The sequence below is a fragment of the Alosa pseudoharengus genome, unplaced genomic scaffold, assembly GCF_046254945.1.
Source record: "Alosa pseudoharengus isolate Yale_2024_CS ecotype anadromous, Long Island Sound unplaced genomic scaffold, YU_APseudo_1.1 YU_APseudo_1.1_scf_2, whole genome shotgun sequence".
Taxonomy (NCBI): Eukaryota; Metazoa; Chordata; class Actinopteri; order Clupeiformes; family Clupeidae; genus Alosa; species Alosa pseudoharengus.
The window spans coordinates 17,889,502-17,907,433 of record NW_027468663.1 but is presented as its reverse complement, the minus strand read 5'-3'; the positions used below and the strand labels follow the sequence as shown (position 1 = coordinate 17,907,433).

The following is a 17,932-nucleotide window of genomic DNA, read 5'->3' as shown; positions in this document are numbered from 1 at the left end:
GAGGGCCTTTAATTACCTTTTGGCGGCAGTCCAGCAGCCGGCCTGGGGAGCCCAGCTGAGGTGCCAATACAGATGGAACACCTGGGAGGACAACAGCACAACAGCTGCAGACTGCAGTCACACCCACCTGAGCTGCGTTCTCCGCTCACCTTTTACTAGGCGCTGATGGCATGTATGGGAATAAAAACAGCAGCCACATGACCCCGCAGTTCAGGCTACGCTACACTCAGATTATTCTCATCAGTGCCACAGGCTAAATTTCGGGTTTGTTTTGTTTTGTCCTCTAAAAAAAGGGAAAAAAAAGAAAAAATGTGGGGCACAGTTAAGTGTTGAGGCATCAGTAATGAGAGCAAGCGTCTTGAGCGTAACCCAGCGAGCCAAAGAGCCAAAAGGGAAGCATAATAAAGCACCTCAGCCAATTAGACGGATATGAAATTACACCAGCCGCCTCCCTCACCCTGCAGCCACTTAAGGGCTCGTCTAATTTAAGAAACAAATAAATGTGGCGGGCACTTGCCGTGCTGAAGTGCTCTCAGCAGCCCACACTGATAGCTGATTAAATATCAGAGCCTCAGTGAGGAAGGCGCATCACAGTCATTACTTTTCCCTTTGAGTTGCCTTTTTGTTTAGGGGATACATTTTTAAAGTAAATGACTCCGTGCTCAGGGGAGCCCCCTCTTCCTCATCACCACATCCACCCCCACCCACCACACACACACACACACACACACACACACACACACACACACATTTGCATTGAAACATTAAGAATAACAACTGTTGGTGCGAGGCATGGTAGAGAGAAGCAAGACTCGGTGCCGCACACTTAGAGAAAACATCTGAAGAATGGAAATAGGGAGGAAGAATCTGGGTCACACACTTTCAGGAAATGTTCTCTCTGTTTGAAAGGCAGCGTGTGGAGAAAGGGAAAGACAGAGGAGGTGAGAGAAAACAGAAGGTGGGGTGGGGTGGGGTGGGGTGGGGTGTCGGCTGAGGAGAGGGCATGGTGTTACAAATTTCTTGAACGATATGAAGTGTAGTAGATAGTGTCCCTTTCAAGTCACACTGTGACAGACAAGACACAGCATTAACTCTGACGATCGTTATTGTGGGCCAGAGTTGAACAGCAGGACATAGGCTACTATATGAATCAGATGTGACTCATATGAGGGATACGTGCTGCTAAGCAGCAGAACATGAATAAAAAAGTCAAAGCTGCAACTGCTAATAGCTTAGCGAAGGAACAGGGAGAAACAGTATGAAGAGTACTTATTCTGTTAGCTCTGAAATACCCAGACACTCTCTTAGGAGGTGTGAGACAGACAGCTCAGCGCACCAGCTGAAGGACGACATTGGCGTTCCTGGAGCCCTCAGCGCCGGCTGGGTCGAAAGCTTTCTTTTCATGAGATGCCCATTAAGGTCTAAGAAACCAGGTGGCAGCCTTCTTGAGCCAGCCAATTTGGTTCAATATGACGCTTCCAGAACTGCAGAAGGATGTCTTCTAAAGTGCCTCAAATCTCAGATAGCTACCAGACAATCACCCTTCTTTGTATAGTCTACATCAGAATATATTCCATCCATAAATATCATATTTTGTCAATAAATAGTTCCTATTTTAATAAACAAACCTACTGTATTGGGCCCTTGAGGCAGGTAAAATACAGGAACTGAAACAAACCCTCTGTTTTCCCAGCCAACAGCAACACAATGGTTTGTGACATGAGTGGAATCAGCCTACATCATCTTTGTACACCAAAGCAATATCATTAGGGCAATGTCCAGGAGTGAAACGCCCTATTCACTGCAATGTCAAAACTGAATGTTAAAATTGTGTTGTTAAACATTCATGAAATTCAAACCTTTCACTTCAGGTAACTTTCCACTCAAAAACAAAATGTTTTGTTTACAAACCATGAGACCAATATATGAACCTTTCTCAAAGCACAGCTTTGGTTTGTTCATTATGATGTCTGCCTAGTGCCTACTCTGAGGCAAGAAATGACAAAAATGTCACATGCAGGCTGTAATTACATTTCTAATCCCTGTGCTGGGGAGATAAACACAGGGGCCGACTAGATGAGTGTGGCTGAAAGGGGGACTCATCCACAAGAGAGATGTGGAAACATGCTAATAACAAACACTTTTGCAACCCTAACAGATGGACTCACGGGACTAAAGAGAGGTTCGTCTTTGACTCAGAGCTCCACTGGAAATGAACACCACTCCTGGGCAGGTAGGTATACATGGGCTGTGTTAAGTCTCATTACATCTCATTTGGCACACCGTCTCTCTCGCTCTCTTTCTCTCTCTCGCTCTGTCTCTCTCACAAGAAAGACAACAGCAGGCACCGTTGGTTGACAGAAGTTGACAAATTCAAACCAAGTCAAATAATTGTTGAAGGATGTGGTTCAGGCATGGGAAGAGCATGCTTTAGCTCAAGGTGTGGTGATACCAAGCACAACTAAAAGGATGACTTTCTGTTCCCTTTACACAAAAAGACAATGTGATCACTAAAATTCAACAGTGTTGCTGGAATTTGCCCAAAACCCTTTGGCAAGAGAAACTGTGATTATATGAAACACAAGTCACAAGTCTGTTTTTGTTGTGAAAACGATAGCTGAGGTATATTTGCAACACTGTATGGCCAGAAAGGAATGTGTTTAACAAAGACTGGAGGAATGTGTTCATTCACATTTCCTTCACCATGGAAACTAATTCATCAGCTCTGCTCAATCACTGCTCTTTCCTCTGTTCCTCTGTATGACCATGAACTGCAAATAGCTGTCTTCTTAGCAGTCAAACCTTGAATATATATTGAATATATATTATATATTACAAAGTACTATAATATATATATATATATATATATATTATGGTTTCCCACATTTGCGCCCAGTGAAAAGAACATTTACATCTGGACTTACATCATTATATCAACTTACTTTAGACATCCAGAGGACTGTGCATTAAGTCCTCAACCTTTCTTTACGTCAATAGGCTGAGAGAGCATGTAGCTCAGTCAGGCATTTGATGACTCATATCACAACACGTTGCTTTAGCGTACATCACCACAGAGAGAGAGAAACACATTCATGGCAGCCAAGCTCCATAGATACCATAATTCTTCCACAGCAGTTCCAAACTTCCAACTTTCAGCCTCCTCCAACTACAGTACCTTCACTTCAGTTTTCAGAGAGACCCCCCCCACACACACACACACACACACACACAAACACACACACACACACACACCATCACATTGGTATGTCTTGGTAGCTTGTCACTTCAAGTCCACTAGGGGAATGTGGGAGAAAGCGAGTGCGGTGGAAAAGGGGTGGCAGCAAGTTAGGAAAGAACGTGTGTGTGGGGGGGATTTATTCAGTCATTCAAATGTGTGCACATCCGTAGCTGGGTGTCAGAGAAAAAGGAGTCGACCCAGGATTTTTGGGTAGCATCTCTGAGGGCGAACACAAATAACATCCAAGATGAAGGGAGACAAAAACATGTAAACAAATCACAGGCAAAGTGGCTGTCACGCCTTGCTTCTGGGATTGACTATAAGAAAAAGCCTCCGTCTCACGCTGATATTATGAGGCACTGGCAGTCACTCATCACCGCGCTCGGGTGATTTGTTTTTCTTTAGGTCCTAATAACACTGTCACATTCTGTCTGTCTTTCTCTTTGAACAAAGCATCTCAAAAACAATGACGCGCCATGCAATGAAGAATTCATGTTTGGAAATCACAAGGGGGGAGGGAGAGACTCGGAATCAGACACGATGCCGAGAGAACAGAATCAAAAAGACTAACGCGACTAACAAAGACTGTAGGCAACCATAGGATTCCACTCTATAATTACTGTGATATTACCAGTTCTGTCCTCTCTAGATAACTGTTCCCTCAAAAGTGCACATGGTACTCAGTTCTACCAAAACAAAAATAAAATATCTTCTTATTTTCTCTACAATTTGGTGGGCTCACCTGTAAAAAATAACTACTTAACCTTATCTAATGTTAACCTGACCCTAGCCAGATGAATTTCGCTCCGCCTAGCTCCACTCATCCATCTGGAACCGATCCATTGAAATGTTGCTTCAGAAGGCTGGACCTAATCAAAAAATGCTTGCATATGATTGAATAAGCCACTTGTCCGTCATCTATTGACGTGCTACTTCAACCACTCTCATCGAAGCCAACCCGTGACGCTGATAACAGTCTCACAGTCGCTTCTACGCTATGTCACATCTATGAAACTCCCGCCCTGCGTCCTGATTCGCTAAACCATAAAGTTGGTTGGAGAAATCACTCTCAATGGAAGAGGTTCCAGATGGATGTGAGTGAAGCTAGGCGGAGCTAAGCGGAACGACATTCATCTGGCTAGGGCCAGGTTAATCTAATGTGGCATGCATCAAAGATCAATCACAGCAGGTAAAACAAGATATAAAATTGACAACAGAATCTTTGATGCCCGCAACTCATTGCTGGACACTATTAATGACCTGCAGGATGAAATGGGTTTCCTCGGGAAGACACAGACAGCAATTACTGACTGATTCGACCATTAGCACTGAAATTGAGCCATTCTGAAGACATGGCCTCCTCATATAATCAAAAGGGCAGCAGCCACTGCAGAAAAACAGCTCATTGAATAGACCCTTTCATGCTGACCTTGGAGCTCCGTGTGACTCAGGAGGCACTGAATGGTGACCATCACAAATTAGATGCGGCAAGGACACAATTGGAAAAAAGAAAAACATCTGATGAGACCAGAGGGAAAGAAAGGAGAATATTGGGGATGAAAGGAACAACGGAGAAGAGTAAATGGAGGAAACGGAGTGAAAAGGCACAGACAGCGGGGGGTACCAGCAGTCAGAGAGAGACCGAGCACATGTAATCGATGGAAGTGCAGTGACAGAGAGGGGATCAATATGGGGTCATGTTTGACACTCACACATTCCTGTCTGCCTCTCTAATATGAGTCTGCACCGGCAGCCCACTCAGCACCGGCAGCCCACCTCGCATCACAAGTCACTGCGGTGCAGCTCCACAGCTAGTTAGAACTTAACGTCATGAGGGGAAACGGAAACTTTCGTCTCCTTCCCCATCCATCAAGCGCGTGATGCAAAGGTAAACTTGGCAGATGCATCCGGCTGAAGCTATTAATCTTAATAGTGGCCCTGTAATTAGGAGCGTCTGTGTGAACGGCCACACTCCCATAAATAACTGTGGAGCAGAGGGGCAGTAGACTGAGGAGAGAGAGCAGCTCTTCTCTTAATGACCCACAGACCCACAGAGTAACACGTCAAACACCACCACGATTTATGCCTCCGCTTCATTTACCTGACAAACAAACAATAGCAACGTGTTTCCTCAGAATATAACAACAACAACAACAACAGCAACAACATACACAAAAAATAGGTATTAGAATTCACAACAAAACAGAGGTTTGCTGAGAAAACAGTGCTGCCTACAGTGGCACTGGGAAGCCAAGCGTGGCTGATGTGCTTGAGACGCTGCTGTGAGCATTATTTCCAGCGTCAAAAGGAGCCAGGCTGGGGGAGTGGTGGCTGGGCCGACTGAAGAGCAGCCCACAGACAGAGCCAGTGAATCCGCACATCTGCAGGAGCAAAGGGTAGCCGCCGACAACGGAGTGCATGGCTGTTAGCGTCAAGCTTGGAGGAGAGCGCATGTATGACTAACTATATTTATTTCTGCTAAGATGTGTCCTAAGACTCCTGAAAGCCTCTTGATGGGCTCTTGTGCATACACAAACCCTCTCTCACACACACATGCTAATATAATTGACACGCATTCACTCTCTCTCTCACACACACATACACACCACCCATACATATGCATACAGCATAGAGATACAGAGCAACTGCTGGTAATCTAGCCACTCCGTGTGTCCCTTTGTGGGAGTCTGGGAGGTGGTATCAATTGTTGACTATAGCAATACCATCTCCCTGATGTCATGCCTACATATGGATCAGTTCTTGCTCTCTACACCTCCATCTGGCTCCTTAACCTCAGCAGACAATGTTCAAGTTCAAATTGACTGGTATTTAGCAGGCGCTTTCATCCAAAGCAGCACTGACTTGAAACAGCGGTTTCAGAGATAAAACTCAGGCAGAGTGACTGTCATGCTGTGACATTACCGCTGCTCCACCGTACCCATTTTCTATTCAGAATCCCAACTGCCATATTATCCTTAAACAGTGAAATACTGTACATTTCACCATCTTTCCACCTACTACCTACTTGTATGACATCAGTGCCAAGGTAGTATATTGGTACATAAAGAGATAGAGGGTAAAGAGACATAGAGAGAGGGAGAGAGAGAGAGAGAGAAAGACAGAGAATAACTCTCTGACAGACAGAGAAACAGACGACGGCAATCACTTCTTTTCCCTGAGAACAACATATTGAAAGTGTGCATGTGTCAGTCACTATTTTCGCCCTTTCATTAGAAGATAAAAATTTAGTAGTTCTAATTAAATAGATAGCACACTAAAATTACTCACAATATCCTAATTAGAATTAGGACTTCCCTTGTGGTGAGCCACAGTCAATTGCACTGATGCCATCTTTTCTCATCAGCACAATAAATTAGCAAGACGGTTGGAGGAGTTCATTACATGTAAAAGCAAAAAGGAAATTGAATTCAATATATTCTTAACCATCAGCATCACTGAGAGATAACAAGAGATTAACAATCAAGTTCATTCACACTAATATGACATAGGATGTGACTCACAGTGATCACTGAGAGTTAATATTTCAGTTTTACCTTCCTTTGTTTTGTAAATAATCACAGGGAGAGCAAAAGCGAGGTACTCTGGCCATGGCAAGTCAAACTACACGTTTCAATCGCTCTCAATTGTTGTGCTCACACTGCACGCTCAAATTGTTCACTTGTTCAAACTAACAGACGGCCGGCAAACATTTCTGCCAGAAATCCAATACAATTACACCACAGCTGGAGTGTGGATTGTTACGTCATCTAATTACAGTTGTGCTCATAAGTTTACATACCCTGTACATATGCACATGCTAAAGTTGACTACAAAACCTTTAAGGACACCAATTTTCTTTGTGAATGAATAATGTATCGTAAATAAATAAATGTTCTTCCTTAAAATACAGGAGCCATAAGTATACATACCCCTATGTTAAATTCCAATAGAGGCAGACAGATTTGTATTTTTAAATGCCATACTTACTATGCATCCTGATAAAGTTCCCTTGGCCTTTGGAATTAAAATAGCCCCACATTATCACAAACCCTTCACCATATCTCACGATTGGCATGGGGTCATGAGATTATCTCTCAATGCAAATCAAACCAGTTATTAGACTAACTGAAATAAAACCATGCCAATCTCTAGGTATGGTGAAGAGTACTTTATCAGGATGCATAAAATAACTGGCCTTTAAAAATAAACATCTGCCTGCCTCTATGGGAATTTAACATAGGGGTATGTATACTTATGACCCCTGTATTTTAAGGAAGGACATTTATTTATTTAAGATACATTATTCATTCACAAACAAAATTGGTGTCCTTAACGGTTGGATTATTCCTCATTTATTAAGTTAAGGCATTAAGATCAATTTCCAAAAGATTACTTTTTGATTTCTCTTTTTAGTCAACTTTAGCATGTCTATGTACAGAGTATGTAAACTTATGAGCACAACAGTACATTAAATCAGAGGTTGTGAGCATGGTCAAACGGCACAACAAATCAGATGAGAATCTGGCCAGTTTCTAAAGTTTGTTGGGTCCGACTAAATCAAAGCTAAAATTGGGCCAAAATTACAGGGGGGCAGGCTTTACAATAACGCTATTAATATTCAACAAGCTGCATTACAGACATTAAGTCAGCTTTTGCTTCAATTAATAAATAAGTGGTAGTAGGTAGGTACTAACAGTGAATTTTGTCATGTTTTTGTTAGAGTTGCCATGGTGTGTTCCCTAGTTTGCTTTGCTAACGGTGCTGCACTGTGTATATCTGGAGCCAGAATACAATTGTCTATGCCAAACAATATTGAGATGAGTAATGAAAATTACTGTATTTGTGATTCATTTTGCTACTGTCAACTGCCTTCCACACACACACACACACACACACACACATACACACACACACACACACACAATTCCATGCAGGGAGGCTGTCTCATAATGCATTATAATCCTAGCCTCCACAAAATTGTACAAAAGCTTCAATTTGTAATTTTCTAAGAACAACAGCCTCTTAGAGTGCTCCAATGCCAAGTCTGTAGAGAGGGTTGTCAGCTCGCCAGGTCACTAAGCTCCACTGCAGGGGGAGGCAGATCCCACACTCTCCCGAAGGCAATGACCGCCCCAGCATACCCTCCATTTAAATGAGAAACCATGTTGTACAGCATATAAAATTAACAAGTTAAATTAAACAAAGCAAAAAAAGAAAAACTGACCATGCAAACTCTGTTTATTCTGTCAAACTCTGTCTACTAAACCTTGTTTAATAGCTGGGTTTCGATCCAACTCATTTGCAAATTTGAGGGAATTAAAAAGAAATAGTAAGGATTAGTAAGAAATACTGTATGCTTCCATGTGCTGTATTAAAATGGACACTCTACTGATCAAGAAAGTTGTGAACAGGATACACAGAATAAAATCAAAACAAGTCACATAAAACTCGCTTCAATCATTTAGTCACATTACACCCTATGTAAATCAGAAGAACATATATCCCCCTCTAGCAAACTCATTCCTTATTCGACTTTTGAATTCCCAGCATTCCCGCTCATTCATTTGCATTCAAATGGTCAACATTCACCCTCAAAGGTCAGATGGAAACTCAGATAGAACCAAACTGTTATAAAACCTCCCAACTGGCTCCATCAGTCGTGATAGTGGTGCGTAAATTCAAAAAAATGAGACCAAACTATTTAAAACTATTTTTACGTTCCGTGAACAAAGCACTTCAATCTCAGATCCCTTGTAGCCCGGGTGTTACAGAGGGAGAGCTGCAGTAGCCTCAGACCTACTGACCAACCAATGGACGGCTGTTGCACTAGCCCCCTCTCTCTCTCCTTACGTCTGCACCAGGCCCAGAGATGTGATAATGACGCCTCAGCCAGATTTAAAAACTCATGTGTATTGATCTTGAGGTGTGCAGAAGAAGGGAAGGGTGAGATACAGTAGGGCGGAGAGTCCCACTGTGCGAGATGCAACCACCTATAGACCAATCGAACTCAATTCAATTATGAGGCGAAGACAAACAAAAGCTTATGTGATTACACTGAGGAAGATGGAGCCAATATCACAGTGTTAGTCAATTAGGCACGAAGAAATGAGTCAGAAAGCGAATTATTGAACCCAGTGTGGTATGGCATACCGTATGCTACATCATGTTGCTTTGACCCTTGAAAAGAAAACAAGAGCATCCCACTCCAAGAGAGAGAGAGAGTAAAAAATAATAACAGAAGGCGTCCTCATATGGCTATTTCACATTCATTGTCCATTTAGTGATCCATTACATTTGGTGATGGAATTTAAATGATGGGCAAAGTGCAAAGTCGAACTTTAAGTCTTACTACAGCTAATTTAATAACCAGACAAAGTCTATTTGCTACTTTAATGCCACAAGCAAGATCCTTAGCACAACCATCAGTGGGTCAATTAAATGCTGCCACAGACCACAAAATCTAGTTCATACACAAGAAGACACTTTGCTCACTGACTGACTTAGTGCTACTGTATACCAATCATTTTAATTAGGGCTCGATAACAAGTTCATGCATGAGACAGTTTGCCAATCATTTGGCTAGTTTGCCCAGTGGATTACACCGAGAATAAGCATGTTTGGCTTGGTAGCTGGCCGTGGTCCTGGGATGCCTATAGCAGAGATATCCTGTGAGTGAAGTCTGCTGACACCCCCTATTGATAAAGGTAATATGAGCTTAGAGCTACTAGTAAAATGGAGGAGAAAGGGAAAGAGGTGGAGAGCTCTGTAACGTCAGAGCATATGTTGTGGGGAAAGAGATGGCTGTCAATCAACGCTACAGGCATCTCCCAAACAGTGCTTAAAAAAATATTTAAATTAGTGTTCCTTTATAATATCCATATAATCAGAGCACCATCAGAGCACCTCTCCCTACCCTGCAGGAGACCTACAAGAAAAGAGCACGTACCAGGGCCCAAAGTATTATAAAGGACTCCTCACATCCTGACCATGGACTTTTCAAAACACTGAGGTCAGGCAAACGTCTCTGCTGCTACAAGACCAGAACAGAGAGACTGAGGAGGAGCTTCTTTCCTCAAGCCATCTGTATCCTGAACACACACAAGATTATATAAACTCCACTTACACTTTTTACACACTTGCACATGGACTGTACACACACTGCACTTTATACTCTCTCTTGCTATTTATTAAAAATATTTCTTCATCCTTCTTTTTTTACACTCGCACAGAAAAAGCTGAACGCCAAACGAAATTTCACTACATGCTATGCATGTTAGTATTTCTATGTATGTGACAAATAAACCTCCTTGTATGTCATAAGAAGCACATTTCCTTTTGCAGATTTTGTTTTCTGTGTGTCCACTTACTCTGGTTCATTTATGTCACTTAGCATGGAAGCAGTAACCTGCCGTTTGAGAAGTTGATTTTAGATTGCTTATTACTGGGGACGCTAAAATGACTCCATACAATCGTGATGCCCTCATGCCCACAGTCTCTATGAGACCACATTGTAAAACTGACTGTCTCATTTTACTGCGGTTATGTTTCACCGATGACAAATATCACCTTGTGCAGTGGATTTTAACGTCATAAATCTGCACATGCTCCGCAGAGAGGAGCCATAAACCACGAGAGACTTCACTCTCCTTGAATAACAATCACCCAACTGGAGGAGTGTATCTAAACTGGCAGTTCACACTACTATGCCGCTTCTATGCTTACAAAGTCTTTACTTTGTCTTTATATATAATCTAAATCAGTCACTCAGAAATAACTCTAATCACATCAATAATCTCATATATTTCCAAACATCACACGAGAGGAAACAGGCTATTTCATTTTACTAGTGAGTACGTTTAGAATGAGTCCTACAGCTTTTCCATCTCATTAACAAAACTGGCATGATCTCTTGACATGTCAGCATCCCAGCTTGTGTTTTGCACCTTTTTGTAGCTATTGCTATTGATTCACAATGTGTCATCCTATCTGCACTGTATAAAACCTGACCCAAAACTGAGTGAAAAAATTGTGTTTGTGTCACCTTCCTTGATAAATACCAAAGGAAATTGGAAATAAGTGGCTGTGAGGGGGCTTTCAGCCTCATGAGAGAGTGCTATTAGTTTAATGGAAGTGCCCTGTGCAACAAGCTCAAATAGGTGCCCATCTTCCTTTGTTTCATAAGCCGGTGAGTAAGTGCTTTTATATGACTATGCTCTGGTATATGGTCCTCACTCCATACCCAATGCTTTTACTCTAAATCTGCAAAGACCCCAAGAACAACCTGAGACATCGCTCCTATGGTCTACGCAAAGGGGCACACGAGAATAATCAGGTTTAAATTGCCTCTCTTCAGATGGGTCATAGAGTGCACAGACCGGGGCCCTGAAATGAACAAGTGATTAAACTGGGTAATGATGAAAAGCCCCAACACTGCACATGGATGCCAGACACCAGCTCCTTGTGTGTGTGTGTGTGTGTGTGTGTCTGTGTGTGTGTGTGTGTGTGTGTGTGTGCATGGGTTTGTTTGTGTGTGTGTGTGTGTGTGTGTGTGTGTGATGTATTCTCTTGTGCTTATGTTTGTATTCTATGCTCCAACAGAGAGCATAGAATCTTTCTATGTCCAGATATGCGCATATATAAGCTCTAGGTAACAATTACTGAACAACACATTTTTGCCTTTCATTTAAAATATTCTTTTTCAGAAACGACTTCCCTGGTGACACTGGGGTGCGTTTAAAATAAAATTAATGTTGCATAAATAGAAATATATTTTTTGTCATTCTTTTAGCAGACAGATGGTCACTGTCTGACAGTTACATACTCAACAACCTATTACTGGTCAAAATTGAAGTATAACCCCCTTGAAGTATAATCTGAGCCTTCAAGAGAAATACTACATGCCTTATGACAGGAACTATGGGACCAATTTTGAAAATGGTTTAGTTGAACCATTTTACCCCCCATACCAACAATAGATTTCGTGGCTGCTTTTGTGGAATTCTGTTTTTCTCCATGGTCTGTCTGCAGTTCCCCTGAAATAATTTGGTACCCTGTTCACCCTGCTCTCCCACTGTCAGCCTGACGTGTACATTACCATAATGCATCTCTCCAACATGACACTGAGGGTAATTGCAATTACAACATCTCTTTTCCCCCTGTCACTTTGTGGCCAAATGGAAACCGACGATAACTCTCACCCACTCCTTCCAGGCTAAGCATCCGGGAGTTTAGCCTCCAATTGGAGGGGATATATAAAGGTTTAAGGGTTTTGTGTTGTGTCATCCTCATTCTTCTTGGGCAAATTTACACCGCCTCCTCTGTCAGCACTGTGACAGACAACCGGACTGCGAGACTAGGCGCGGCCGATTGTGTGTGTGAGTGGGCGCTTCCACACTCGGCCGCCCCCCTACCTCATCAATTCTGTCTGGTCTGGGCTGGGACATTTTTTCCATCCATCTACAGCCGTTATCTATCTCTGAGCATCAATAGATGTCCATCAGGCTGGTGGCCTCTGTCGCGCTCTTCCTTTGAGAAAGGACAGAGTGTGTGTGTGTGTGTGTGTGTGTGTGTGTATGTGCTGTTCACTGCATCTAGATACTGACCCAGGCCATCATGGCTGATTCAAGATCACCTCTTCATAAATGCGTGAAAGATGAAGATAAGCAAGATGAACAGAGAAAGAAAGACAGAAACAGATAAAGATTTGTTTGATTAGCATTGGCCCATATGCTAATACACATGGACTTCTCCCATGGTACAAAAATAAAACATCTCTTGTTAGGTATTATTTGAAATATCACGTACCCACAGCAGGATCTAAGCTCAGCCAACTGGAAACAAAATAGGGACTAAAAAAACAAATCTGATTCAATCACTGCTAATAGAAATAGAATGACAAAGAAGGCAGCTCAGTAAGGAGGGCTGTAAGGGTACAGCAATAACATCACACCAAGTTATTTCCCCTCTCGTAATAACAAAAGGCCCCAGCCCAAGAAGATCTTATTTACTCTTTTTTTCTGTCCCTGTGGCTGCGAAACTTCTGCGCGCCTGAGTCAGAAAATTTGTGACATGCGGATTTAGCCTGATCCGCAGGACTGTTCCCATTCTTCCGCTGCCACTGTGGATCAGCCTCTGCTGCCAGCCCGCGGTTTGTTTCCTGTCCTAGCTCATCTCGTTGGAGCTGCCGCCTGCTCTGCCATCAGCGCTGCGCCGCCCCTGTTAACTCTCCACTAAGCTGTAAACTCTCATCAAACTTGTTTGTCACAGATGACAGCTGCCTTTTACAGTTCGGTCTGCACTGAAAATGAGCCAACTGGTAAAAGGACAGCATCCCAGATCACAGAACTGGCTGCTAAGGGGGAGGGAGGAAACATCTCTGTCAAATGGTCCCTCTGCGGCATATGGTATCAGCCTCTTCACTGAAGGACTCGAAAAAGGGAGCTGACCTTTGAGAGATGTTGGGAGCAAAACAACGGAGCCGAGATGTCCTTGGAATAAATTATACCTGTGGAATAGACCCCTCTCGATGTCAACCCCATAACACCCTGACAGGACGGGTCACACTTGAAAGACGGCCTTTCGCCGCAGCAGGAGACATTTTGAGGCTGAGTGAGAATTAAGTGGAGGTCATGAAGGAGGACAGGACCCTGATGTAAGGTCCGCCCTGATATGTGTGTCTGTCATTACTGCAGCATCTCGCTGCTGCTTCAGCAGTAATGGAGTGACTGGCTCCGTGCAGGAAGGGGCCAGGCCAAGGGCAACCACATGCAAACAAGATGAAACAAATGGGAGTGAAGCAATTACACGACCCAATAAATGAACTCCAGCCATTCATCCCTAAGTACTGCAAATGCATCTCGGCAGCTGTAACCTGAAACTTAACAGAAACCTTGTCTCTGACTGCAGCAGAGATGCCAAACCACAACCTGGACATGACCACAGGACAGTGTGATATAACACCATGTTAAGTGGGGTGATGTAGTGGGAAGAGAGAAAAAAGGCTAGGTAGGAAAATGGAGTAGGTATTAAGTCTAATTGCTGTTATTTTAGCCACACGGACTATAATGTGGATAATTGCCATGCTAACAGGAGTGGATGCATTAGCCATAGTGCACGCATGTGTAGACCTTAGGCACATATAACATTAGAAACAAGAATTCAAACTCCCATCCCTGGCGCATATGTGGCACTGCTAGTGCTTGCTTGGAGGAGACTACTTTGAGTAGGCAGATCCACCAGAGGAAATGGATCAAAGCAATAAAAGCACACTTGATCATGCACTGGCTTCTCTAATTAAACTCATCCCCACAAACATATGAGCCAATTGTCATTGCAAATTATCACTAATACTGTGCAAAAACTCGTTTACATAAACCCACAAGAGTAAAGCGCAGCACAGCAGAGCTACAGTGGTGTGAGCACAGACAAAGATTCACTCTTAGGTTCCACACAAGCAATGCATGAACGTCACACGCATTGTGATTCTGCGTACCAGTAAAATGTAGAGAGTTTGAACCCTGATATAATGCATTTCCATCTCTGAAGTTCAATATTGTCATGGTCTCATGGTATATGGTCTGTTTAAAGAACAAACATTTTGTGCTATTTCAATATTCTATTAATTTTCATACTGTGTAGGTTCTCAAGGTTTCAAGTTCTCACAATATTTTAACATGGTTAAAAACTGTATGTGACACCAAAGTCCCTGTTTCAGGGTTTAAGTCTAATAGACAAATTGATGGCCGATCCTAAATTAACAACAGATTATTTCATCAAATATATATGCATAGATCATAATAAATAAGTTATATAAGACAAGAAAGTGTCTGATAGGGAAAACAAAAAGACCTGATAGTTTATTGTCTCCTATGTGCCATTATGTCAGTTACAGTTAAGTTCATTACCATACCTTGTATGCAATTGAGCATTGTAGGTTGTACAACCTTAGTACAATGACTACTTGACCTCTAAGTCATAAGTGTGGCCTACTGATATGAAACTGGTGCAGAAGTAAGAAGTGTTTCTCACATACAGTATGAGCACAAGTGAAAACATTGACCCCTTTATTTAACTACTGCATGCACATTGTGTGGCAGATCATTTTTCATTAGTTGCCCCCTTCATTGCAGTATTACAGTAGTATAAGAGCCCAGAATTACCTATATTACATGTCCGATTAACTATCGATTGCCTCTTTAACACTGACGCACGCACCCTATGTGTGCAGCTCTCGCAGACCCTTGAAAACTGATTGTTTCTATTCCGTAATAAGTTTGTGTCTTATCTTGTCTTATCAGCTTGTAAGACTTGACATCATTTAATACGTGTAAGGACATGTAATGTGCAGTCTTCCTGATTGCTGTTGTAATAAACAAATAAAGTGAATGTGGACAGCCTACCTGCTCTCCTGCTTCGTGTGACTTCATCAGGTGTTTCTCCTTGTACAGTGACCACAAGCCAACGTTTGGCAAAAATATAAGTGCCACCATAAAAAGGAAAGCCATTTGCAAGACACGCTTCTGTCGTCTCTTCATTTTGTGGGATCACCTCTGACACAGATGTTATACAGGCTACTGTGGAGTCCGTGTGTGGCAAGACTGTAGAGGTAAAATGACTCAGGGGGAGAACGACGTTACTCTACCTCCCTCTGTAACGGCAGGTAAACTTTAACCTACAAAAATAACAAAAGAAGAAGCCGCGTTATCGCACTGTTGAATGCATGTTACACACCTGAAGAGTTGGCAGCAGTTAACCTTCATATTCAGGCAAACGCGCATACTTACTGACACGCCGACAAACCAAACACGACTGATATTGCATGCTTCATACGGACGACGAGGAGCACTAACCGAATTATTTTAGGACGATGGTAATTTACAGTATGCTAATCAGCAGCAGCGCGAAAACATCCACATGGCATGGCATACAATGGAAACAACATGAATTGGCAAATAACGATTCTATGAACGACAACAATGAAACTGGATGTATGATGAGGTACTCACTGTTAAGGTGTATTTTCATGTTGAAACAACAGAGATGCATCTGTTTTGGAACATCTAGCGTGCTTGAAGTCCGACTTCCATTTCCGACTGAAATAAAGACATTTTAGGGAGCGATACTAAAACAAAATCTTTAACGGCTTTATCTCCAGCAACGCATGCGTGTGGGAATTCGTCTTGATCTCGCGCTCCTCAAAAACGACTGAGAGAAAACCTTGGCGAACTGCATGTCTCCCTCATAGGGGATATAGAACACACTCTCTCTCTCTCTCTTCCACTCCCGCTCCCTCTCACTGTTTCGGCTTTCTTGAATCTCTCACACTTCTTCGGGATTCAGATCTTGCGCTTATGGACCACGCGCACTGCGCAATAAGGGAAAAGAATCCCACAATAGTTCAGTCAGTGTTAAGACATCCACGACATGTCACCGCAGTTGGCTAATATTCTAAAATCATTAGTCAAAATTACCGTGGATCATTCCGAGAGAGAGCGACGTAAAAGACTATGCTAATGGATAGCAGGCTGAGCTCCAAATGCTGGATGTTTTTTTCTTCTTCTTTCAATCTTCTTCTTCCTGTTTGCTTCAGAAACGATCACAATCAACTCGGATATTTTCGATGAGGTACAAAGGTTAGGATGAAAGAGGGGGGAAGTGGAAGTGGAACACAACTTTGCATGATTGACTAGTGATTCATCTCAGCTCAATTGCATAAACTTCTTTCGCATAAAAAAATCCTTAACCTAAAACACGATGATGATACGCTGCTTTGATTTTTTCTATGCTTTCCTTTTTGTTTGATGGGACATTATTATCTTATACCGGTTTGTAAAGCTCTGAAGCCTATCAGTGCGCAATATGCAAAGAGTTGCCTACAGCTCAGCATCATGTAGGCCTATGTGTCGCAATCCAGTTGTGGCCTTTGGTAAACTTTCTAAATGTACACATGGGTAATTTATTGCACAAAGTGGTATATTTAGGTCTGACATGTTTATCGTTTTATTTCTTTTTCGTCGTCACCAATAGAGGGTGCTCCATTAACAGACCGCAGTCTCAAATTAGCTCCTGTTCTATTGTAAAAAAAATGAAACAACGGTAAATGAAAACAGAATAAAAACAGATGTGCGACCCCTCCCCTTCAGCTCATGCAAGGTGGTGACCCTGTTTTCCATCCTTATCTGAAATGCAAAGAGCCATTATGTTCAGTTGAAGTGATAGGGGGAAATCACAACAAATCTCGCAACATTTTCTGAAATGACAGCTTTGCCATAAAACCAGTTAAGAATAAAATGAAACAACTTGACCTCCACTCTCAACCATTCAAAAAGATGGACTACGGCAAAACATGCATCAAGGCTTAATGAAACCTGCCGTAAATGGACTTTTGGTCAGCTGACATGATACCAGTATCCACAGTCATATGGAACCTATGGGAACACAAGAACATTAATTAAATGAAACAATCACATGAATAGTCTTGCCTGCATGTTGGAAATCTGTGTCAAGGTTTCAATGTATTAGAAAAGCTGTATTAGAATCTACAACAGTGAACTACTGCTTCTAGATTGACTGCAGTTGTTTAGGCCCCACTATTGAATAGAGGAACATCAGTTATTTAACAACCCGGTAGATTGCTCACTGTTTTAGAGTGCCCTATGAAAATAGGCTTTAGGTTTAACCAACTAAGTCAAATCA

General features: G+C 42.4%; 1 protein-coding gene across 2 annotated transcripts in view; it reads right to left on the bottom strand.

The window, feature by feature from the left end:
* The window catches only part of galntl6 (polypeptide N-acetylgalactosaminyltransferase like 6), a 152,772-nt gene extending 137,001 nt beyond the window's left edge, over positions 1–15,771 (bottom strand). For both annotated transcript variants that reach the window (XM_076295814.1, XM_076295813.1), the window contains exon 1: positions 15,637–15,771. In XM_076295814.1, the coding sequence (XP_076151929.1) occupies positions 15,637–15,771 (135 nt within the window). The remainder of the gene's footprint in view (positions 1–15,636) is intronic.
* Between the last annotated feature and the right edge of the window lie 2,161 nt (positions 15,772–17,932).